The sequence below is a fragment of the Podarcis raffonei genome, chromosome 10 (genome assembly GCF_027172205.1).
Source record: "Podarcis raffonei isolate rPodRaf1 chromosome 10, rPodRaf1.pri, whole genome shotgun sequence".
In the NCBI taxonomy this organism is placed as follows: Eukaryota; Metazoa; Chordata; class Lepidosauria; order Squamata; family Lacertidae; genus Podarcis; species Podarcis raffonei.
This window is the reverse complement of record NC_070611.1, coordinates 11,749,373-11,775,733: the sequence shown is the minus strand read 5'-3', so window position 1 is coordinate 11,775,733 and position 26,361 is coordinate 11,749,373. Positions and strand designations below refer to the sequence as shown.

General features: G+C 44.5%; 1 protein-coding gene across 5 annotated transcripts in view; it reads left to right on the top strand.

Annotated features, from left to right (window-relative positions):
• The window catches only part of CERK (ceramide kinase), a 44,723-nt gene that overhangs the window by 5,471 nt on the left and 12,891 nt on the right, over positions 1–26,361 (top strand). For 2 of the 5 annotated variants that reach the window (XM_053406601.1, XM_053406600.1), the window contains exons 2-7: positions 6,073–6,186; positions 7,965–8,087; positions 9,620–9,745; positions 13,632–13,695; positions 18,451–18,596; positions 26,201–26,275. In XM_053406601.1, the coding sequence (XP_053262576.1) occupies positions 6,073–6,186; positions 7,965–8,087; positions 9,620–9,745; positions 13,632–13,695; positions 18,451–18,596; positions 26,201–26,275 (648 nt within the window). The remainder of the gene's footprint in view (positions 1–6,072; positions 6,187–7,964; positions 8,088–9,619; positions 9,746–13,631; positions 13,696–18,450; positions 18,597–26,200; positions 26,276–26,361) is intronic. The other 3 variants (XM_053406602.1, XM_053406603.1, XM_053406604.1) reach the window with 3 other exon arrangements.

Genomic DNA, 26,361 nt, shown 5'->3' with positions numbered 1-26,361 from the left:
TGCATTGGGTCACCCCAAATTCACCGTCAGATCACATAGCATGTCCATGGCTACAGCCTGCACCCAAAAAACCAGGCACCCACTGTTGCAATGGTGCAAAAATGTGGTTACAAAGCACAGATCCACATGGATCCTCAGGATTTTTGCATTGGGCTACCCCAAACTCACCATCAAATCACATGTCTGTGGCCACAGCATGAACCACAAATACCATACATCCACTGTTTCGTTCAGAATATTTTTTTCTTGTTTTCCTCCTCTAAAAACTAGGTGCGTCTTATGGTCAGGTGCGTCTTATGGAGCGAAAAATACGGTATTTAGTAACTCATATAAGGATAAATAATTGTGCCTATCTCATACGATCCATGGCTTCTCCCGGAGTCCCAAGTCGATTTGAAGACAACTGGTTATTTCTCCTGCAGGGGTGCCTCCCCTACAGCCCACCTGGCTTTAGCAAGGCTGCATTTCCCTCCAAGGAAAGTGGATTAGGGCCACATAGTGACACCCCCATTCAGCTTCCTTGACTTTCATGCTCCATTTCTCAATGGCATCGTACGGAAATAATAGCCAACCAGAGAAGCAAAGAGTTCTGTCCCTGCTTTGCCAGATCTGCTGGCTTCTGTACTGCTGAGGAAGCAAAATACAATGCCAATCAGGCTTGTCAAGCAGGAAGAGAGCATTCTGCTTTACCTGCTGAGGAGGCAACAAGCAGGGAAGAGGGACTGGTTTATGAGGAGTGCCAGGGGCCCGATCCAGCTTTGGCCTGAAGCTGGAGGTTCTCTCACCATCTCCCCCAGCCCACTACAGCTGAGGTCTCTTTGGCCTCCCACCATTCTGCTGGATCCATCCCTAGTTGCCAGGATCAGATTAGGTGAGCCGCTCAGATTAGGTTGCTTGGTTTATGACCGATTAAGCCCTTCTCATGGAAGCTCCTTGAATTTCAAGCAAACTTTCAAACATACTTGATCTCCCAGTACTCCAAACCTTGCTTCCTCATCAGTGTCAGATTTACGTATAAGTTAAACTCTGTGGTTTAGACCACAGCGCCACCCGCATCCCATAGCTTGTTTAGCGTATTTTTTATTTCTTTTTTAATCATTTATTTATTTATTTATTTAATCATTGATTTTTATCCACCTGCCCTTCCCAGCCCAGCAAAGATCTGCTGCCTGAAGTGATCGTCTCACTGTGCCTAATGATGGGGCTGGAAATTGGGGCTGGATTGAGAGAAATTTTGACATGCCATTGGCATTCTGTTAGATAAAAAGATCTTAAAAGCCAGAGAACAGGCTTCTTCATTTGTTTTCTTTCCCTCTCTCTCTCTTTTAAATATCTCTATGGCCTCTTCAAGTAACTGTAGAAGACCTCTCTGCTTCGCTTGTTCATTTTATATCAATACTTTCAAATCCACCTTAAGCTTTGTGTGTCAATAAGTGGTGAAATGCCAGGACTGTTGAATATGGCCTTCCTTAATGAACTTGAGAACCTGACCTGCTTCTGGAGCTATTTAACTCAACATTTTTAAAGATTTGTAACGCTACTCCTCAATCTTCATCTGATCGGGCCATTGCAGGAAACAGAAAGCTCTCCTTTTGCAACCAAAAATACATTGAAAAAGAACCGAAGAACCCGCAAGCGAGACAATGCGAGGCTTTGGGAACGAGAGAAAAAGTCCTCTGCAATAATAAAGTGCACTGCTGCATGCTTTGATCTCCTGCCAAAATAATCATTGTTTACCTGAGGAAGATTAATACATAAGGGAAGTATCAGTTGATGAGCTGTCTGGTGAGACTGGCCTCTTACATAACAGGAAGCCCTGTAACACAACACAGCCCTATGCATTTAGTCAAGAATAAAAAGGTGAAGGGGGAAAAATAGGTCAAGTCAAGAATGAAGGCCTTTTGTAATAGGGAGATTTACACTTACGTAAGCTTGAACGGCATTGCATCACCAACCCCTTAAATAGTACCAGGCTTGCCAAAAACATCAGTGTCTGTAGTTTCCCCCAACCCCTTGGACAGGGGTGAGGAATCTCTGGTCTTCCAGATGTTATTAGACTCCATCTCCCATCAGCCATCGTCTTCATAGCCGATGGCCAGGTTCTTAACGGTCCAACCACATCTGGAGGGCCACAGTTTCCTCCACCCCCAGACAGTGTTCAGAGTTAGCTAGGTGCCAGGTTCATTTGCGGGACGCGGGTGGTGCTGTGGGTTAAACCACTGTGCCGCTTGGGCTTGCCAATTAGAAGGTCGGCGTTTCGGATCCCCGCGACGGGGTGAGCTCCCGTTGCTCGGACCCTGCTCCTGCCAACCTAGCAGTTTGAAAGCACGTCAAAGTGCAAGTAGATAAATAGGTACCACTCCGGCGGGAAGGTAAACGGCGTTTCTGTGCGCTGCTCTGGTTCGCCAGAAGCAGCTTGGTCATGCTGGCCACATGACCCGGAAGCCGTATGCCGGCTCCCTCGGCCAATAAAGCAAGATGAGCGCCGGTCACGACTGGACCTAATGGTCAGGGGTCCCTTTACCTTTACCTTTAGGTTCATTTAGAAATGTAGAGATTATAGTACGTTGGTACCTCGGGTTACATACGCTTCAGGTTACAGACTCCGTTAACCCAGAAATAGTACCTTGGGTTAAGAACTTTGCTTCAGGATGAGAACAGAAATCGTGCTCCGGCGGTGCAACGGCAGCGGGACGCCCCATTAGCTAAAGTGGTGCTTCAGGTTAAGAACAGTTTCAGGTTAAGAACGGACCTCGGGAACGAATTAAGTACTTAACCCGATGTACCCCTGTAAATCCTTTTGTGGGTGTTGTCCTTTCCCCCCAATAAATTTATTTATTTATTTATTTATTTATTTATTTATTTATACCCTGCCCATCTGGCTGGGCTTCCCCAGCCAAACATGATAAAACTTCAAACATTAAAAACCTCCCTAGACAGGGCTGCCTTCAGATGTCTTCTAAATGTTAGATAGTTGTTTATCTTCTTGACATCTGATGGGAGGGCGTTCCACAGGGCGGGTGCCACCACCGAGAAGGCCCTCTGCCTGGTTCCCTGTAACTTGGCTTCTCGCAGCGAGGGAACTGCCAGAAGGCCCTCGGCGGTGTATGAAAACCAGGAGCTGGCCCCAGTATAGAATAATAATTACGGTAATGAATAGCTGAGGCAAATAATTTATGGACCATCATCATCATCCTCATCATTTGTATGTTTGTGTCTGTCCCATCAACCCCTGACATTTCTCATAGCAGGTTACGTAGATTTTGGAGTCAACTTGCTCTCCATCTAGTGGACCTGCCAAAGATACGTTAAGGGATCAGCCTCAGGCACTTCAAATTCTTACTTTGGATTGCTGTTCCAGTTTTTGTGATCAGTGATGCTCGTTTTATCACGTGTTACTTTTACATGTTGCTGCAGTTAGCAGGATTGCAGTATGTGACTAACACATTTTTGGAAATATAGTATTTATTGTTGATAAGTGCTGTGCATCGAAGGCAGAATTGCGCCGGGTTCCTTGGAAGCGATTAAACATATTGTTATGAATTTGATGGGTGGGGAGGGAAGACCCCCCCCAAACCATGGGTAGGCAAACTAAGGCCCGGGGGCCGGATCCGGCCCAGTCACCTTCTAAATCCAGCCCACGGACAGTCTGGGAATCAGCGTGTTTTTACATGAGTAGAATGTGTGCTTTTATTTAAAATGCATCTCTGGGTTATTTGTGGGGCATAGGAATTCGTTCATTTCCCCCCAATATATAGTTTTGCCCCCCACAAGGTTTGAGGGACAGTGTACCAGCCCCCTGCTGAAAAAGTTTGCTGACTCCTGCCGTAAACCCAGTAAATGAATGAACGTCAGAATCAAGTTAATATTTGATAGGGTTGCCATGCATCTGGAATTTCTCAGACACAGCCAGTATTCAGCCTTTGTGAACAGCTTGTGGGTGGAAATCGCTGAAATGTCTCGGAAAATCTGGATGCAGGGCAGCCCATGCACTTTTGGTGTCCGGATTTTCACTTTTTGAAATACGCCAACCCTATACTTGGAGTTTTGGAGGGAAGCCAGTGGAGAAATACAGGCTGAGCTTCGTTTCAGAAGCCAGGGCCTCACCTGGGATAGAGGTGTTAACATGACAAAAAGGAATCCTTGGTCCTGGGCAAACAGAGGTTGCCAAGGTGATGGGATTTATAGAAGTGATAACAGGAAATGTGTGCTGGGAAGAAGAAGGGAGAGAAAAAAAGACTTTGGCAGGCTGGCAGAGATGGCTTGAGCTCCAGTGCTGCACTGCGGTGGGAAACAAGCCCCTCTTGAATTGACTGTGTTGCAAGTTCCATGCTCCCTCCCTCCCAACTCCGGTGTAAATATGTGAATAAATCATATTTCTTAAAGCTGTGACAGTCTCTGCCATGTCTTGCTACTCAAAGGAGCACAGAGTGGCTGGAATCTTGGCACAGATTGGGGATGGCACCCAACCTTTGTAACAATATTTTGGAAGCAAAGGGTTTTCCCTCATCTGGCTTGAAGGGAAACATCTGTATAAAGGGAAAGACCTGCTTTCTGCCTTAGAGGACTTGCACAGTCAGATGCATGACATTATTATTATTATTATTATTATTATTATTATTATTATTATTATTATTATTTATTACAGTGGTACCTTGGTTCTTGAAGTGTGTCTGACATCCAAAATTCCTGCACTCAAGCGAAAGCTGCTTTGGCTGTTCAGCTTCCGAAAAACGGAACACTTACTTCCAGGTTTTCAGCATTCAGGAGCCGATTTGTTTGTCAACTAAGCCATTCGATAGCCAAGGTTCCACTGTATTATTATTATTATTATTATTATTATTATTATTATTATTATTACCCGCCTTTTCCTCAGACCAGGAATCAGCTTACAGATAAAATAGAAGAAACTAAAAACATTGAAAATATAGTCCATAAAACATACTCACAGAATGAAAACAGCACATATACTGTGGTACCTCAGGTTACATACGCTTCAGGTTACAGACTTCGCTAACCCAGAAATATTACCTCGAGTTAAGAACTTTGCTTCAGGATGAGAACAGAATCACGCTTTGGTGGCGCAGCAGCATCATCAGGCCCCATTAGCTAAAGTGGTGCTTCAGGTTAAGAACAGTTTCAGGTTAAGAACGGACCTCCGGAACGAATTAAGTACTTAACCCGAGGTACCACTGTACAAAATATCTATTAAAAATATAGATAACAACAACATCAGAGCACAAGCCCTTTCCTTTAAAAAGTCAGTTTCTAAATGCCTGTTAGAATAAGGTCTCCACCTGCCAGAAGAACAACAACAAGGAGGAGCCAGTCTAATTTCTTTAGGTAGGGAGTGAGTTCTACAGTTTGGGAGCAGCCACCGAAAAGGCCCTGAACCCCTTCCCCACCAAGTGAGGGGCCTCCATTGAAGATCTCTGGGCCCATGAAGGTTCATCTTGTATTCTCTAACTTAGTATAAAGTAGGTAGCCTCTCATATTTGTGGCGTAAACCACTGAGCCTTGGGCTTACCAGTCGGAAGGTCGGCGGTTTGAATACCCGTGACGGGGTGAGCTCCTCGTTGCTCTGCCCCAGCTCCTGCCAACCTAGCAGTTAGAAAGCATGTCAAAGTGCAAGTAGATAAATAGGTACCACTCTGGCGTTTCCGTGCGCTGCTCTGGTTTCGCCAGAAGTGGCTTGGTCATGCTGGCCACGTGACCCAGAAGCTGTACGCCAGCTCCCTCGGCCATTAAAGTGAGATGAGCGCCGCAACCCCAGAGCCGTTCGCAACTGGACTTAACTGTCAGGGGTCCTTTACCTTTTTAATGCCGTCATTATGACTTGACAAGCATGTTTTCTAAAAGTCTTTTGTTCTCAGAGCGTATCCTGAATATTCATGGTAGTTACCTCCCAATAAAATGGCACACCTTTCCGTTACTGCAATTTGGTCGGGCCTTCGTACCTGCATGTCGAATCGTACCTCTTAATTTTTCGCATTTTCTTCTAGAAGCAGAAGCCGAAGCACTCTGATACTGTGTAGATCTTCCTCACAACACTGCTCTATCTCTTTTTCGCAGAGAGCTGCGCCGTGCCCATATCTGAGATTATTGCTGTCGAGGAAACAGAAATCGATAAGAAACAATCTAATAGTGGGAAATGGCAGAAAATGGCAAAGCCGCATGCATTCACAGGTAAAACACAACAGCAGCACCGTTTTTTAAAACACCTGTTTGCTAAATGTTTGCAATATTCTTCCAAGCGGTGAGAGAAATCTTACCACTCATCTGCTTTCTTGGATTTCTCGCCAAGAAATCGTTTGGAGTAAGTTACCACTTGGCATAACATAATCTGTATTCCACCCTCACCAACCCTCAATTCTGAGTGGAGAAATTGCCGCAAAACTACTCTGATTTCCACTGCAGAACACAATAGCATCATTAACTACCATACCCCTCTGCGTATCTTGCAGAAAACGGACCTTTAGGGAGCATATTAAGGGAAAGCAAGCAATAAATGGCCTTGAATTTGTCTTTTGACCCACTAGGGTATATGCCTAGACTTAGTGTGTGTGAATTTTCACCACACACAAGCTTCAAATTATAGGGCATTATTAAGTGCTTTAGAATAGCGACAGGATGCATGTTTTCACATGTGCTCCATATTTTATGTACATATAATATATAAGAGTTTTTTTAAATTGATGGCATAGCTATAAACTTAACCAAGGGTTTATTGATTGCTCAAATGCCCAAAGTGTTTGCTTGTTTTTAACCTAAAGTCCTGCTAAATCTTGCCCCTATTGAATCCATTAAATGGTCAGGGTTTTCTGCCTTGTATCTGCACTTTAAAAAATGGTAATTATTAATTATTACCTTACAACAGATTCTTCTTCTTTTTTTCCCCCAAAGGAAGAGGAAGACCTACTTGACTTCAAAATATAAACCTTAAAAAAATTAGAAGCCCTGCCTGTCTGAGGTGAAAGGGCAAGCTCTCGATTTGTTTCTTATTCCTTTTAACACCTTTTGAATAAATAGAGGATTTTCCTTTTACAGTGTTGGAATATGAGACATTCTGGGTACCTTGAAATGAATCTTTACATATAACTTTGTTTGCATAGGACAGGCATCCCCAAACTCGGCCCTGCAGATGTTTTGGGACTACAAATCCCATCATCCCTAGCTAACAGGACCAGTGGTCAAGGATGATGGGAACTGTAGTCTCAAAACATCTGGAGGGCTGAGTTTGGGGCGTTCCACGCTTTGCAGTGATAGCTGACACCTGACAGTAGGCTTTCCAGGGTCTTTTCCCCAAATCTGGAAAGTCGGAGGCTGTTTCCGAAAGACCTTCAGCCAGCTTTATAAAATTAAAGTTTGATTTGGAATGCCTTCCCCATTTTTGGTGCCCATACCTTGAAGCTACTGTCACATATCAACTGAAAGACAGGAACGTTGATTAGGAAGTCAAATCTCGTCTGTGCCATATAACTGACTTGGTGGTCTCTCTCGTCCCATTCAGAATTATGTTTCATGCGTTGGTCTAATAAGTGGATGGAGCCGTAATAAGTAGCCCCACCCCCAAGTTTGTGTGTATACAGTGTGAATGTCTGCAGAGAGGGAGCCCTTGCTCTGGGTTCCAGATCACATGGGGTGGGGCTACTTGGGACATGTGACACTGGGGGCGGAGCTAGTCAAATTAGGCCCACGCCCACTTCTGGATACGGCATCTTTTTCTTTTTTCTTCTGCCTCAAATTCCCAGCTGCAGTTCAGGGATAGCGATGCCGGTCTATCTTATTGGATTGTTGTACGTTTTAATGAGATAATGCACGCAGAGTTCTTTGAACCCTACCAACCTCTGTATAAATACTAAGTTCCATGATGTTTTCTGGAGTTAATTTCGCCCCGCGTTTAAAGGACTCTTCAGACGGAATTCTGCCTCATGTATACATGACCCTTTTTTGTTTGTTTGCAGTGCACTATGTGAAGAGAGTACATAATCACCGCTGGCGGTGCAAAGACGTAACCTTCTGGTGCATTAATGAGCAACTGTGTAATCAGTGGATGCATGCGCTCAGAGAATTACTTGATTTGCAGAGTAAGTTCTCGATGCACAACTTGTTTCCTCCGCTGCCTTGGACGGAGATCAAAATCCTTGAGTACAGCAAAGAAAAAACGGGGCAAGGGGTTTGTTACAGGTGCCTAAAGTCATTAGGACCCGCCATTTGCCTCCTAGAGCTACCAATTCCCAGAGCGGTTTAACAATCAATCCTTCTTTGCAGGGAATTTTGGGGACTGTAGCCCCGGGCAGAGAAATAATGTATAGTGTTAACATGGCCCTGTTGTAGACTAGGGATGGAGAATCTCTGGTCCTCTCCTGTGGCATTATTCCAACTTCCAGCAGCCTCGGCCAGCATGGCCAATGGTCAGGGATGATGCGTGAAGTCTAATACCATCTGGGACATAAGTGTAGGAGAAGTAGATTAAAGATAAGAAAAAACAGGAGTTCATTGATAACTGGAAACCTCTAAAGAGTTACTTAAAAAATAAGTGTTGCAATCTGAATTCGGTAGCAGCTTTTGAATAAGCTCTGTAAATAAAGGTTAAATGGGTTAAAACAGATATATAGTACACATAGATGCATATTAATATTTTATTATGATTTTGCTGATAAATTTAGGCAACAGGTTTACTGGAGTGAAAAGATGTTGGGAAGGACGGTTAGTCAAATTTATGAAAATATATCCTGTACCTCTTGGATGGAATTTTATCTTGATGAGTTTGATTTACAGACTATGAAATGTCTTTGATGTATGGATGTAACTACGGTTAATAAAGCATTAAATAAATAAAAGGGGGGTGGAGAAGTAGCCTGGCTGCTTTGAATTTATTGGAGGAAAATGGGATAAAATTATCCAAAGTAATTATAGTTCAGTTAACTATAAAGGTAAAGGGACCCCTGACCATTAGGTCCAGTCGTAGCCGACTCTGGGGTTGCAGCGCTCATCTCGCTTTATTGGCCGAGGGAGCCGGCTTATAGCTTCCAGGTCATGTGGCCATCATGACTAAGCCGCTTCTAGCGAACCAGAGCAGCGCTCGGAAACGCCGTTTACCTTCCCGCTGGAGCGGTACCTATTTATCTACTTGCACTTTGACGTGCTTTTGAACTGCTAGGTTGGCAGGAGCAGGGACCGAGCAACGGGAGCTCACCCCGTCATCGCAGGGATTCGGACCGCCAACCTTCTGATCAGCAAATCCTAGGCTCTGTGGTTTAACCCACAGCGTCAGTTAACTATACATATCTCCAAAAAAATCATGAACCCTTATCCATTTTCTGGCCTATTACTTGAACATCTTTTTAAAAAACTGAAAAAGGGAAAGAATGCTGGAATAGGGCTTAAAATGCAAAAAAAAAGATGGTATGACGTTGACTGAAAGTTTGTGGGAATCTTTCGGTACGCTGTTCAGTCATGACAGCGTTTATTACATTTGAATCATTATTTCCAATGAACTTGGCCCTCTAAATTGCTTTGTAAAAACAACCCGCTGATGCGCATGAAGGAATTTAGGAGCGAATAATCCTAAAAACTATTTAGTTTTAACTGGTATACCCTTTTCCCACTTTGGCAGCCTCTAGACCAAAGCACTTGCTTGTATATATTAATCCGTACGGTGGGAAAAAACAAGGAGAGAAGATCTATGAACAAAAGGTAGCTCCATTGTTTAGCCTAGCCTCCATTTCAACAGATGTTATAGGTGAGTAATGTAAAAATGGTCTGTTATAAAATGCATTCCTTCATCTCATGCATGTTTTAGAAAGAACTTCCTTTAACTTAATTCCATGTCAATGCTGTTACGCAACAGAGGTTTGCCACTGAACCTATGCAAGGAGTTTCTTGATTCCGGTAAGGAAAGTTGTGCCGCAACGCAACCCAGTTAATAATAATAATAATAATAATAATAATAATAATAATAATAATAATAATTTATTATTTATACCCTGCCCATCTGGCTGGGCTTCCCCAGCCACTCTGGGCGGCTTCCAAAAAAATATTAAAATACTGTAATACATCAAACTTTAAAAGCTTCCCTAAACAGGGCTGCCTTCAGATGTCTTCTAAAAGTCTGGTAGTTGTTGTTCTCTTTGACATCTGGTAGGAGGGCGTTCCACAGGGAGGGCGCCACTACTGAGAAGGTCCTCTGCCTGGTTCCCTGTAACTTGGCTTCTCGCAGTGAGGGAACCACCAGAAGGCCCTCGGCGCTGGACCTCAGTGTCCGTGTAGAACAATGGGGGTGGAGACGCTCCTTCAGGTATACTGGACCGAGGCCGTTTAGGGCTTTAAAGGTCAGCACCAACACTTTGAATTGTGCTCGGAAACATACTGGGAGCCAATGTAGGTCTTTCAAGACTGGTGTTATATGGTCTTGGCGGCCGCTCCCAGTCACCAGTCTAGCTGCTGCATTCTGGATTAGTTGTAGTTTCCCGGTCACCTTCAAAGGTAACCCCACGTAGAGTATATTGCAGTAGTCCAAGCGGGAGATAACCAGAGCATGCACCACTCTGGCGAGGCAGTCTGCAGGCAGATAGGGTCTCAGCCTGCGTACCAGGTGGAGCTGGTAGACAGATGCCCTGGACACAGAATTGACCTGCGCCTCCATGGACAGCTGTGAGTCCAAAATGACTCCCAGGCTGCGCACCTGGTCCTTCAGGGGCACAGTTACCCCATTCAGGACCAGGGAATCCATCACCAGCCCTCCTCCTGTCCCCCAAGAACAGTACTTCTGTCTTGTCCGGATTCAACCTCAATCTGTTAGCCGCCATCCATCCTCCAACCGCCTCCAGACATTCACACAGGGCCTTCACTGGTTCTGATTGCACAAACCATGGTGCAGATTCCACATCCTATCTGCATTTCCACATCCAGCCTCTGGGCTTGGATCTCAGGTCAACCCCCAGTGCATCGTAGTGCAAAATGCCCGTTTGTTGAGAAACAGCTGCAAGGTTTTGCAGCTCCCTGGAAGCTCCACAGTGCTCATTTAATTCTCTGGATGCAGAGTGCTTTCTCAGTCCTCAAATAAACAAATAAGCATGCATAGCACAAAAGGAAAACTCCACCTGAAAACATTTGCATGCGCTTTTTCAGTTGTCAACAAGAGAACAAGCACTGCACAGTAGCACCTGAGCCTCTCCCTCTTTCCTAAATGTACACAGCCTTGCTCGAGTTCAGATTGCCATCACTAGGCTGAGAAAGACTCCTAAGAGATTGGGACAGGCCTTTGTGCATGTTGCTGGAAGGCTTTCTGGCAATTTACTATGTGTGTGTATTTTTAGAAAGGTGCTGTGAAAACTCCAAGCATTTTGCAGCCATGTTGTTTGTACAGGGTTCACCTCATATTTGGCACTGGCGTAGATATTTTCCAAATCCATGCTGAATATAGATTACAGGATTGTTGTTTTCCTTTCAAGGAGGCTGATGACCAAAAGCTTCTTACCCCTTTTCTTATCCAGCTATCATGCGCTTCCTTCTTTTGCTGGAATAACGGTCCATTTTTTCCCATAGGAAACTTGGGTCATTGCCCCAAAGGGAAGCATTTGCTAGCTGGGAATAGGAAACAGCGTTTGAGGCCACGGGGCTGGCAGAAATCTGGTGAAATTTCTACAGGCCAGGCTCTATCACAGACCCTCCAAGCGTCCCCATTTTCCAGGGACGTCTCTGATTTAGAGAAGCCACCTCGGTTTCTGATTTGATCCCGGAATGTCCCACTTTTCCTTAGGAAGTCCCTATTTTCATTGGAGAAATGTTGGAGGGTATGGAGTTATCCGAGCCCCGAGCCACCTGAAAGCGATCCTGTATAGGGAAGGGTTTTTTTTTAAATGTTTTATGATGTTTTTATATACATGTTGGAAACTGCCCAGTAAGATGTGTGGGGTATAAATATAAAAATTACCATACTGGGCTGAATATGAGCTGTACTATTTTTCCCCAAATCCCAACTGTGAAAAGTTAAAGTGTGGCTTATATTCATGGCCTTACGAGAGTGACACCCCCACCCCCCACCCAGGAAGCAGCCCGGAAGCGTGGGGCAAAGTTGCCCAGCCCACCCCCCCCCCACTCCCAAGCCTCCCCTGAGCAGCCCTTGAATTTTGCAGCTTATTTGAGAGTGCAGCTTATATTCGGGTCAATACGGTATCATTATGGAATAAGACGTCCCTATTTTCATCAGAGGAATGTTGCGGGGTATTCTATCATACAAGCAAGAAGTGAAGAAGCTGGCATGCCACAATTGTGGCAGTGTACGTTGTGGTTGCAGTTTGCCCATGGAGGCGAGTTTACTCCAGGCTTGACTACTGTAATTCGCTCTACGCGGGGCTGCCCTTGAAGCTGTCCCAGAAACTCCAGCGGGTACAGAATGTTGCAGCGAGGCTCCTCACGGGGTCTCTGCCATGGGAACATATTCACCCAGTGCTTTTCCAGCTGCACTGGCTCCTGGTGGAGTACAGGGTCAGATTTAAGGTGCTGCTTTTGACCTTTAAAGCCCTTCACGGCCTCGGACCTACGGGACCGCCTCTCCCGGTATGCCCCACGGAGAGCCTCAAGATCCATAAATAGCAACACCCTAGTGGTCCCGGGCCCTGAGGAAGTTAGATTAGCTTCAACCAGAGCCAGGGCCTTTTCAACTGTGGCTCCGGCCTGGTGGAACGCTCTGCCTCATGAGACCAGGGCCCTGCAGGATCTGATTTCTTTTCGCAGGGCCTGTAAGACAGAGTTGTTCCACCTGGCCTTTGGCTTGGAGCCAATTTGATTCCCTCCCCTTCTTTCTTTTTCCTTTCTCCTCCTGTGATGAGGCTGCATTTTAATATTTTAATGTTTCAATATTTTAATTGCTGTATTTTAATCTTGTTTTTAAGTTGTATTCATCCAACTTGTTTTTATTATTGCTTGTTAGCCGCCTTGAGCCCGTCCTTGGCTGGGGAGGGTGGAGTATAAATAATAATAATAATAATAATAATAATAATAATAATAATAATTATTATTATTATTATTATTATTATTATTATTATTATTATTATTACTGCAGCCCTGCTCTGTTTCACAAATGAGCCATACCTGCATTCCATAACGGCTTCCTATGTTGCTATACACAAGGTGGTTTGCAGGCAGAAGAAACAACAGAACACGCAACGAAGATCACGCAACCTGATCACGAAAAACCCCTGCATTTTAAATGAACTTGTATTGAATAAAGCAATAAATAACCCATAAGAATATAATAATGCGCCGCAAGATGAACTCTCAAAATAACAGCAGGTTATTATAACAGGAATTCACTCTCAGCAGTTGCAGCGAATGATTACCAAATTGCAATCAATAAAAAATGGCAGCAGAGTTACAGTACATAAAATAGATGGGCTAGTCCTGGATGACACCCTACGTAACAATGGGTGGAGCTGAAGCTCAGTCAAATATGATATGGTTTATCACAATCCTCCCTCAGGCAGCTGCAACAACAATAAGTGTCAGGAACCAAAATGGTCATAAACCAGTAGTTTTCTCCCTTTCTTAGCCCTTTATGTGCGCATATGATCCTCCTTTTAATATTATGTCCTAAAGCTGTTTGTTCCTTTTCTTTCCCCCCTCAGTCACTGAACGTGCTAATCACGCTAGGGATAACTTACTTGAAGTTAATCTAGAGAAATACGATGGGTAAGTTCTCTCTTTCTCTCTTACATTAATCTGTTTTTTTAGGTAAAGTACACAGTCTGCATGTGCCCTGCTTAATAGACAACTGGAATGACGGCCCACTAATTTGGGAATCCCCTTTAGGGTGCAGATTGCTGCCAGGAGCTTGCTTCAGCCACCCGATTTAGGGCCTCTCTTTCTGACCTTATTCCCAGGCACCTGCTGAGGCCGCAGTCCCTATCGATTCATAAACGAACCCCCAAGAGAGCCTGCTTAGTATTGTAGTCTTAGGGGACGGAGATGTCCCTGTGATGTTTTGAAACCATCGAGGCATCGTACTGCCGAGTGGGCTTTGGCACACCTTGCATTTTCTCTAGTGGCGTAGGAGAGCTGAAAATAATGCCAACATACCGTATGTTTCGCTCTATAAGACACACCAGACCACAAGACGCACCTAGTTTTTGGAGGAGGAAAACAAGAAAAAAAATATTCTGAATCCCAGAAGCCAGAACAGCAAGAGGGATCGCTGCGCAGTGAAAGCAGCAATCCCTCTTGCTGTTCTGGCTTCTGGGATATCTGCGCAGCCTGCATTCGCTCCATAAGACGCACACACATTTCCCCTTACTTTTTAGGAGGGAAAAAGTGAGTCTTATAGAGCAAAAAATACGGTATTTCACATCTGGCGACCAATGCGACGCTTTGGTTTCAGATAACATGTGGGTAGACGAGTCCCAAAAGCCCGGGACCCAAATTTTCATGGTCCTCTAGCAGCTAGTTTTCCAGATTGCAGAGCGTGCTGTTTAAATGCTTGTTGCCTTTGCTTTCTGATAATTTAGGAGACGCATGAGAAACCGCGATGCCTTAATTCGTGCCCAGTGAAACAGAAATTCCTCTCGGCCCATAAATCTTCCAGGAACGCTTTGTAATGCCTAATGATGCCCTCTTATCGACGGCGTAGCACATTTATTTATCATTGTGCATGTTTATAATCCTCACCGGTATATTCTCAGAAAGTTTAGCCAATTCTAATCGCCCTTTGGGAGGAAGATGGGTTGGGCTGTGGGGAGATATCCCCAAGCAAGCTACCGTATTTTTTTGCTCTATAAGACTCACTTTTTCCCTCCTAAAAAGTAAGGGGAAATGTGTGTGCATATTATGGAGCGAATGCAGGCTGCACAGCTATCCCAGAAGCCAGAACAGCAAGAGGGATTGCTGCTTTCACTGCGCAGCGATCCTTCTTGCTGTTCTGGCTTCTGAGATTCAGAATATTTTTTTTCTTGTTTTCCTCCTCCAAAAACTAGGTGCGTCTTGTGGTCTGGTGCATCTTATAGAGCGAAAAATACGGTGATTTCCCTTCTGCTCTCCTATTTCTGCGCATACAGGCTATAACCCAACAGAACTGGTCCATGCATATAGCAAGGCTTGTCTTTCGCTGGCGATGGGAAAGCTTTGCCTGCATTCCCACCTCTCTTTCCCTCCCCGCCCCCCCGAATCCTGCAACACACACACAGATCTCAGGATCGTGGGCACCTGGTATAAGAATGCTAATTCGCTGCTTCTGCCGTGCCCGCTAAGACGGAGATTAATTAAACCGCCATGCGCCCTGCTAATGCAAGGCCTTCTCATCAAGTCACAATTCCTCGTGCATTAATCCTCCCCTAATTACTACAACGCCGAGTCAAATAGTATTGAGATTCCAATTATGCCGAGCATGGAAATGGTTGTAGGACGGGACAGGCGTCCTGGATCATTCCTGAGGCTCGGAATATATGGACGCTCTAGTTGTTATAGACAGATCGGCCGGCGGTTACAAGCAGACAAATTACCAGCGTTCTATACCAATCCCGCATCATTTCCACTTGCTGTCTTTGTCCCTTTGGTCCCACTAACGTAAGAGAGAGCTTTGGATAGGAGGTGTTAACTTTGAGCAGCGGTTGCTCACGATAATGCACTTGTGGTAGGGGGGGAAATGTGTTTCAATTTGTCTTTTCAAATATAGGCAGATATCTCACAGCAGATGATGAGGCAGCGAATGCAGAGCTAGATGAGATGATGGCTTTCCTGTTATCCAAATGTGACATGTAGAGCTTTCTGTCTGTCTCTGCGACATATCACAGCCAGCTATTGAACTGTAGGAGAATTCAGCCGCCTCTAACGAATTAATGCTCGTTTCTGCTGTGCATTTAAACATCACCTGAATGGGGATCAAAGTGGCAGCTCAGTATTCCTTGAAAACTTTCCCAAATGAAGATTTCCCCCATTGCAGAAAGCCAGTACAGTGGTCCCTTGGTTCTCAAACTTAATCATTCCAGAAGTCTGTTCCATAACCAAAGCGTTCCAAAACCAAGGCATGCTATCCCATAGAAAGGAATGCAAAACAGATTAATTCGTTCCAGACTTTTAAAAGCAACCTTTAAAACAGCAATTTAACATGAATTTTACTATCTAACGAGACCATTGATCCATAAAATGAAAGCAATAATGAGTGTACTGTACTATAAAATAAATAAGACAGTATTGTAGATTATTTAAAAAAGTTAATTCTTACCTGCACTGATGATAGTCATTGTTTGGATGGGGGGCTTTTATCCATTTCTGCAGTCACACAATCAATAGCTGAACCCAGTAGCTGAACTGGGTTCCACACAGTCACAAAAACAAATTAACTGAAAAAGCCTCAGAAACAAAAACGCAAAATAAATGGCAAAAACAAAAGCACCAAACTTCATTCCAGAAGTCCGTTTGACTTCCAAAATGTTCAAAAACCACGGCGCAGCTTCTGATTGGTGCAGGCGCCCCAGAAACAATGGCCAACAACCGCATCGGATGTTTAGCTTCTGAAAAACGTTAGCAAACCAGAACACTTACTTTTGGGTTTTTGGTGTTTGGGAACCGAGGCGTTTGAGAGCCAAGATGTTTGAGAACCAAGGTACCGCTGTATCTTGCAGTACCAACTGGTGAGGAATTTGATTGGAAATATCTGCAGGATTAGTCCCTGCCAATGTAGCTGGGTCATTTAAATGATCTCCCAGCCATTTGTACACCTGGGGCTGAAAGGACCATTCAGTCGCTCACAAACTCTTGCTGTCCATGGTAAAATCTTCAGAATAGCAGCCCAGCTGTAAAATGATAAGAAGCAGTGGCTTATGTAGGGATTATGAATGGTAACTCATTAGGTGAAATATCTGTAATTTGGAAGAAGAACAGTATTCCATGTTGACATCTGCCTTGTGTTTACTGTTTTGTTTTCAACCGATGTCTGTGAGTACTCGCAAAGGAACAGCAGAAACTAGGGGAGAATTATTTTACAATTAGCCCCAACTCTGCCCCCTCCCCCTGTAAAACAGGTTCTGTGATCTGAAATTACATTTTGAATGGATTAATTCAAGACACACAGTAAACCAGCCTGAAGAACTTGATAAGGGAGGTTTTTCTTTTTCTTCCTTCCTTGATAAAGCGAACCATATCTATTGTCAAAACAAAAAATTTTTTTCCTTCCAGTAGCACCTTAAAGACCAACTAAGTTAGTTCTTGGTATGAGCTTTCGTGTGCATGCACACTTCTTCAGATACACTGAAACAGAAGTTGCCAGATCCTTCTATATAGTGAGAAGGTGGGGAGGGGTATTACTCAGAAGGGTGGTGGGAATGGGTGATTGGCAGATAGCTGTGATGAGCCTGTTGACGACTCTTAACGACTGCAATAGGTCTTACAGGAAAAAGCAAGGGGTGAGAAGGTGAAAAATGGCTTTGTCATGTATAATGAGATAAGAATCCAATGTCTTTGTTCAGACCAGGTCTCTCCATGGTTTTAAGTTTGGTAATGAGTTGCAATTCAGCAGCTTCTCTTTCCAGTCTATTTCTGAAATTCCTTTGTAGTAAAACAGCTACTTTGAGATCTTGTATAGAATGTCCTGGGAGATTGAAGTGTTCTCCTACTGGTTTCTCTGTCTTGTGATTCTTGATGTCCGATTTACGTCCGTTTATTCTTTGGCGTAAGGTTTGGCCTGTTTGTCCAATATAGAGAGCTGAAGGACACTGTTGGCATTTGATGGCATATACAATGTTAGACGATGAGCAATTAAATAGTCCCAAGATGGTATGTGTGATGTTGTTGGGGCCAGTAATGGTGTTGTCCGGGTGTATGTGGCAGCAAAGTTGGCATCTGGGTTTATTGCAGGCTCTGGTGCCAGTGTCCGTGTTACGTCTGGTTGTAGTACATTCTATACAAGATCTCAAAGTAGCTGTTTTACTACAAAGGAATTTCAGAAATAGACTGGAAAGAGAAGCTGCTGAATTGCAACTCATTACCAAACTTAAAACCATGGAGAGACCTGGTCTGAACAAAGACATTGGATTCTTATCTCATTATACATGACAAAGCCATTTTTCACCTTCTCACCCCTTGCTTTTTCCTGTAAGACCTATTGCAGTCGTCAAGAGTCGTCAACAGGCTCATCACAGCTATCTGCCAATCACCCATTCCCACCACCCTTCTGAGTAATACCCCTCCCCACCTTCTCACTATATAGAAGGATCTGGCAACTTCTGTTTCAGTGTATCTGAAGAAGTGTGCATGCACACGAAAGCTCATACCAAGAACTAACTTAGTTGGTCTTTAAGGTGCTACTGGAAGGAAAAAAATTTTTTGTTTTGACTATGGCAGACCAACACGGCTACCTATCTGTAACCATATCTATTGTGTTGGGAGTGTTTGACATATTTGTTGATTCCTTCGTTTGCTGTGAGTGTGCATTTTAATTTGTGTATTTTCCGGCAGTGTTGTTTGTGTTGGTGGGGACGGCATGTTCAATGAAGTGATGCATGGTTTGATTGGAAAGACGCAGAAGGATTCTGGCATAGATCAAAATAACCCCAAAGCACCATTAGTCCAATGCAATATCAGGATTGGCATAATCCCGGCTGGTAAGAATTGCAAAACGGCTCACTTTCGCCATACGTCATTATATTGCGGTTATGATTTATTACATGTTTCATCAGCCCCCAGGTTGTGCGGCAAGGAACCTAGCCTAGAATCACAACATGGGCGCAAATTGGCTGCTGGTGTAGCCTTATTGGAGTTCACCAATTGGGTCTGCGTTGCTCCCGGACAGGAGGAAGGAAGTCAAATGACACCGAGGGTTGGTTCAGAGAAAGAGTTCTTTATTTCTGCTCTCCAGAACAGCAGAAAGGCACCTGCGTGGTGTGTCCACAGCAAGTCCAAAGAAATGAGAAGTTTCATGCAGTATATATATCCTCCAGACACCCTCTCCCTCCTTCCCCAGGAATCCAACCACGTCAGCCTATACACGCAGGTTGACATCACAGATGTTCCTGCTCCGGCACTCTTAACCATAAAAGGGATTTCCTTCCTGCACTCCTGACCATAAAAGGATATTCCTGTTCCTACTCTTATCTTGAAGCCAGAGGTCACCATTTCCGAGAACACACTCTGGCGTTGTTCCCAGACTTGGGTCTGTGCGTCTTTGCGGTCAGAACATAAGATAAGGCACAGACATGTTTTCTCTGTTCTTACTGGTACAGTCAGGGTCATCCTTGATGTCACAAACTGATAAAGGAGAGAGCTGTGTTCTTGTTATGCATTTGCTCAACGGCTCAAGTTTATGCATTTTTGCTAAGGAAAAATAGGGATTTTGGTGCAGTTTAAAACTGTCTGCACAGTCAGTTTGGGGTTTGGGAAACCCCCTTCCTTCACTGGTATTTCGACGTTGTCTGTTTTTCTGTAAAAAGGAGCACGTGAAGGAGAAATGACAGAATCGCAACCTGTTGCCAGACCTCCATCACCCCAACCTCTGTGCGTTTAGCCAAACCCGTGAATGGCTCTGTTCACAGATAATGGATGGATACATAGAGTTCAGAGACTGGAGCATGCAGATATCATCCTGCTCTTTTTCTCTTCCGTGTGGTCATTCTGCATGGCTGGATGTGCGGTCAGCCCTAACTGTTATGGCATAATAAGATTTCAAGGACACAGAGTATGTGAGATAGTTGAGCCTTCTATTATTATTATTATTATTATTAAAATTTATATACCTCCCTATACACGGGGGTCTCAGGGCAGTTCACAGAATAAAAATAAAAACAACAACCACAAAATACATAATAAAAATAAAAATAACAACCCAATAGCCCCCCACCAAAAAAAATAATATCTTTTTTTTAAAGTGCATAAGATGTAAATCAGATGAACCAAAGGCCTAGTTAAAAAGGTACGTTTTTGCCTGGCGCCGAGAGGTGTATAATGAAGGCGCCAGGCGAACTTTCCTAGGGAGAGCATTCCACAAACGGGGAGCCACTGCAGAGAAGGCCCTGTTCTCGTTTTGCCACCCAATTATCACCAGCACTCTTTCCCTTTCTCTTGGGCCAGCCAGTTTTACTCCAGAAGGACCTTATTTAAAAGAGCCTGGAATCCTATGTTCAGGAACAGCATCCCAACTTCCCATCGCTGTCCCTCCATAGTTCAGGGAGCTTATAGCCAATAGGACACCGCAGGATTACCATCCTGCATTTATTCTACATTGCTTTAGCAGATTTATAGCATTTGGGCTATGTTTTAGATTTGGTTTTGTCTTTTGTGAAGATTTAACATTGTCTCATTGTTTGTTGTTTGTGGGCTGTTAGTACCCTTGGCATGTGTTTTCTGGGACTGTCTATTCTCACCGGAACAAACCCTAGTCCTTTTACTTATATGTAAAGGCAAGCCTTTCAGGTTTGCCTGAATGTGTGTTCCTAGCGAATTCTATTTCGAGAGCTATGGACACATCAGGATTTAGTCTAAAGAAAGAACACATCTTGGTGGATTTTGCTAGGAATAGTTTGGACCTCAAACCTACCCCATGAGCCCTCAATCTATCGCTTTCCTTTTAAATTGGGAAGTATCCTCCAAACTAGTCTCTTTATTTTTATTTGGTTATGGACATGATTTATACGTCGCCTTTCAACAGCTTCCCAGGAAAACTGACAAAAAGTTTAAAATGGTGCTAAACAAATTAAGACAAAAGCATTAAAACGCGGGTGGCGCTGTGGGTAAAACCTCAGCTCCTAGGACTTGCTGATCGCATGGTCGGCGGTTCGAATCCCCGCGGCGGGGTGCGCTCCCGTCGTTTGGTCCCAGCGCCTGCCAACCTAGCAGTTCGAAAGCACCCCCGGGTGCAAGTAGATAAATAGGGACCGCTTACTAGCGGGAAGGTAAACGGCTTTTCCGTGTGCGGCTCTGGCTCGCCAGGGTAGCTTCGTCACGCTGGCCACGTGACCTGGAAGTGTCTGCGGACAGCGCTGGCTCCCGGCCTATAGAGTGAGATGAGTGCACAACCCTAGAGTCTGTCAAGACTGGCCCCTATGGGCAGGGGTACCTTTACCTTTTATTAAAACACAGGCAGCAGAAGTAATAATAATAATAATAATAATAATAATAATAATAATAATAATAATAATATATTATACCCCGCCCATCTGGCTGGATTTCCCCAGCCACTCTGGGCAGCTCCCAACAGAATATTAAAAACACGATAAAACATCAGACATTAAAAACTACCCTAAACAGGCTTGCCTTCAGATGTAAGAACAAATGCAAAGTGGGAGAAAGGCAACTTTAACATAGATCAGGGCTCAGCAAACTTTTTCAGCAGGGGACCGGTCCGCTGTCCCTAAGACCTTGTGGGGGGCCGGACCATATTTTGAAAAGAAAAAAAAGAACAAATTCCTATTCCCCACAAATCACCCAGAGATGCAATTTAAATAAAAGGACACATTCTACTCATGTAAAATACACACTGATTCCCGGACCGTCAGCATACCGGATTTAGAGGGCGATTGGGCCGGATCCGGCCCCCGGGCCTTAGTTTGCCTACCCATGACATAGAAGCCAGGATTTATTATGCTCCTTTATTTTTAAAAGGTCTTCACTTGTGGCACAGACACCTGCCTGTGTGTGTAGTGGTTAGGAGCGGTAGTCTCGTAATCTGGGGAACTGGGTTCGCGTCTCCGCTCCTCCACATGCAGCTGCTGGCTGACCTTGGGCCAGTCACACTTCTCTCAGCCCCACTCACCTCACAGAGTGTTTGTTGTGGGGGAGGAAGGGAAAGGAGATTGTTAGCCGCTTTGAGACTCCTTAAGGGGAGTGAAAGGCGGGATATCAAATCCAAACTCCTCTTCTTCTTCTGCCATACCTTAGACACCCAGTGAAGGACCTCTGTTGTAGGTCTTACAAACCATGAAGGGCCTTAAAGCCCCAAGCAACTTTTGAAGTCTTGAAATGACCTGGGAGCCAGCACAGTTGACCAAGCACAAGTGTACTATGATCACAATGCCCGGTCCCAGGGATCTCAGCTTCAGTGCTGTGTTTTGGACTAACTGCAGTTCCCAAACCATCTTCAAGAGCAGCCCATGTAGTGCACTAATGCAGTAGTCCACCCTTCTCCAAGAAGGTGGCCTCCAGACGTTTTGGAGTCCAGCTCCCATCAGCCCCTATGACCTATGGGCAAAGGAGAGGAGCATTGGTCCCAGGAAACTGAGGGAATTCGCCTTGTTGTCACTCCTTGTTGCTAGGCAGCAATTTGAGTTACTGCCATCGGCCTTTCCGTGGAAGGAGATTGTGATGGTGGCAGCTGCTACTACCTCTCACTGAAGGGATATATAACTGAATAGTGCCACTCACAGGGTGTATAATCTACTATTCAATTTTTTTTTCAAGCTCAATGGTGAACAGTGGTTCACCAGAAAACCGATGTACCTTTGGCACGTAAATTAATTGTCAGTTTAAGCAGGGTTTGTCATATGCCAGGACAAAACTCAGAAACCTGTTTTTCACTAGCAGGGTTTCTGTCACGGTCATCTTATTTCATTAGTTAATTTTTAAAATAGCATTCCTCACCTGCCCTTCACCCAGGGCGCGTTGCAGGAATAATAATAATAATATTCAGTGGGAAGCCACTCTGCGTGGCTTCCAACTGAATATTTAAAAAATACAGCATCAGACATTAAAAGCTTCCCTAAACAAAGCCGCCTTCAGTTGTCTGTTAAAAGTAAAATAGTTGTTTATTGCCTTGACATCTGCTGGGAGGGTGTTCCACAGAGCAGGCACCACTACCGAGAAGGCCCTCTGCCTGGTTCCCTGTAACCTCACTTCTTGCAGCGAGGGAACTGCCAGAAGGCCCTTGGCGCTGGACCTCAGTGTCCAGGCTGGATGATGGGGGTGGAGATGCTCCTTCAGGTATACTGGACCGAGGCCGTTTAGGGCTTTAAAGGTCAGCACCAACACTTTGAATTGTGCTCAGAAACGTACTGGGAGCCAATGAAGATCTTTCAGGACCAGTGTTATTGGTCTTGGAGGCCACTCCCAGTCACCAATCTAGTTGCCGCATTCTGGATTAATTTCAGTTTCCGGGTCACCTTCAAAGGTAGCCCCACATAGAGCGCGTTGCAGTAGTCCAAGCAGGAGACAACTAGAGCATGCACCACTCTGGCGAGACCGTCTGCGGGCAGGTGGGGTCTTAACCTGCATACCAGGAATAGAATATACAGTGATAAAAACATTTATATGAGAGAAAAAACACCCCACGTAAAGCACGCAGAACACAGAACAATATAAATTCAGCAAAACATATTTTGTTTTGTCCCACAAAACAAAATGCCTTAACCATCAAAGGCCGGAGGTGTGTTTTTGGCATGCAGCAGACACTATAGAACAAAGATGCCAGTCGTACCTCTATGAGGAGGGACTTCCACAATTTTAGGGCCTGCTGCAGAGAAAGCCCTCTCCCGGCCACCATTCCCCACATTTTTTTGGGGGGGGGTTTCCTTCCTTATATCAGTCGGCTTTCCATTGAGGAGGGTCTCAAAAAGGAATAACTTCTCTAGTCCCCGTACACCCAGGATGAGAAGGTAGGGCTTCTAAGCTAACAAGGCTGTTATTAGTTTTACATTATTTTATCCTGTTTGCACTAAGTTACATTCTGAATTTCAGTCTCGTTTCCAGAATGACTTTTTCCCCAATGGATTGATTTCCTTATGTTCTGCCTTAAAAACACACTTCTGTTGCTTGGAAGTCCTATTATGATTTTCAGCTTTTATTAGACGGAGAGAAGTGCCGCAATCAAAAATTCAACCCAATTGAATCGGGGGGGTTTTGGGTGGGCTTTCGGAGTCAAAATGTATCTCCCCGGGTCAGAAATATCTGCTTGATATTACCTTGGCTTTCGGATTCAAAATGTCGTGGATGTATCTCCCCGGGTCAGAAATGTCTGCTTGATATAACCTTGATGTTCATTAACTTGCAGAGATTTCGTTGGTATGAATTCACTGGTCTGCTCTGTAAAGGGCGGCTCAAACTGTTCCCGTCTTTTCCCTTCGTTTAGCGTTCATTCCACCCACCTGCCTGACAAATCAAAATTTTGCTTAAGCACGCACTAAGCCTAATTCTTTTGTTCTGCCCTGGACAAACAGCACCAGCTTGACAAAAGGATTTCCACCGCAGCTCTTTAACAACAGATCAATCTCCCTCTACACCTCTCTCGAAACATTGCGTTGACCCTCCTGCCTGAGTTATCAAGGAGAAAGCAAACACCACAACTTCATCCTGTCAAACTGCATAAAATGGTTAGCAAGAGAGGCGAGGGAAGGAAATGTCTCTTTTGTCTGCTGGATGGAAAGGAAGAAAATTCTACAGTCGGCTGTCCCAGGGCCATTACCATGCCCTAAGCAATTCCATCCTGTTTCGTCACATTTTGGATATACAGCATATGTCGACATTCGCATGTAGAAGCATGTAGAAGATTTTCCCCCCAAGAGGGGAAAATCCAAAGTGTCTGACAGTTCAGATAGTCGCTAGCGAACGTTGACACGTCACCTAAATGGAGCAGTCAGCTTTCCTTAGTATATGTCCGAGAAACGGGGGGGGGGGGCGTATACGTCTGTTTTCAGGAATTCCAGGGCTCAGTTCTTGGACCTGTGCTATTTAACAGGTTTATAAATGACCTGGATGCAGACATAGAAAGGGTGCTGCGGATGACTTGAAGCTGAGACCGATCGCGAACATCATAGAAAACAGATTCAAATCTGGAATGCTAGGCAGACCAACAAGGTGAACGTCAACGTACACAGATGTAATGAACTTCACTGCAAAGCTGAGCAGAAACAAAAGATGGAGGAGGCCTGGCTCGTGTGAAAAAGATCCAGGGGTCTTGACTGGCTGTGAAACTGAACACGAGCCAGCAGTGTGATGCATCTGCTAAAAAAGCAAATGCGATCTTAGGCTGCATTAAAAGAAGCATCATCATGGGAAGTAATACTTTCAGTCTATTCTGTGCTGGTCAAGACTTATCTGGAATGTCACTCCCAGTTCCGGCACATTTTAAGCATTCAGTATTTCTGTCATTCATTTTTATTTGTGTACTGCCGTGCAAGACTCACGGAAATAAGTATTGAGAGACAGTGTGAAGTACAGTGGTACCTCGGGTTACATACGCTTCAGGTTATATACGCTTCAGGTTACAGACTCCGCTAACCCAGAAATAGTACCTTGGGTTAAGAACTTTGCTTCAGGATGAGATCAGTAATCGTGCTCCGGCGGCACGGCAGCAGCGGGAGGCCCCATTAGCTAAGAACAGTTTTGGGTTAAGAACAGACCTCCGGAACGAATTAAGTACTTAACCCGAGGTACCACTGTAGTGGTTAGAGCATTGGCCTAGGATCTAGGAGACCAGAATTCAGATACTCTAGTCAGTCACAAAGCTCACCGGATTACCTATTTATTTCAACTATTTGTAAACCACTTGATCCCAGTCGTCTCTAAGCAGCGTACAAGAGATCCAACGCAGTAAGACTAAAAAATGCATTACAACTGTAAAATCACAAAGTTCAATTAAAAAGCCTGCAAGGTGGTTGTGCAGATAATTTGGGAGGAGGAAAATCATGCAGACCACTTTGAGCTCCTCGGAGGAAAGATGGCGGGGGAATGTAAAATTTATTAATTAGTTAATACTTTTCTTTTTTTAAAAAGCAAGGCTTTTGCAGGAGAACGTCCAAAAGGAATCTGCCCTAAGTCACAGTACATTGTACAGATTTGGATTCACACAATGGGTTTCGAAGATCCCTGTCATTAAGTTAGAATCACCGGACTGGAAATGAGTAAAGAAAACCTCAGAAAGGTTACTGGACTGCAAAAAGAGTTGCCCAGCTGCTTACAGTGCTCACTCATAGCCTAAAAGGAAGAGAAGGCTTCAAAATATCTTCCTGCCTGATCGCCTAGAGCACCACAGGCAGCTAAGCAAAACTATTTACCACCCTAAGGTAGTTCCTTCCTCTCTCTCATCCTCTGACTCACTCCTACAAAGCACCCAGCGCAAGTAGACAGCACAGAACCTTGGCGCTTCAAGATTGCACAGCTCTAGATAACTCAAGCAAGTGAGCCAGTTCATAGGGACAAGAGATGATCGTGGGTTTGGGGGTAGGGGAAAGCAATGGCTGTTTTCTTTATGTGTCTTCACCGTGCTGTGAAATTTCTTTTCCAGGTTCAACGGACTGCGTTTGCTATTCAACGGTTGGCATCAATGATCCAGTAACTTCAGCCTTGCACATCATTGTGGGTAAGTCCCCGCCTATGGATTTTGTGCCCTGGGTGGCGTTTCCAGGGGAATGTCCACCAATTTTACACTGTTTCTGTATTTTCCGG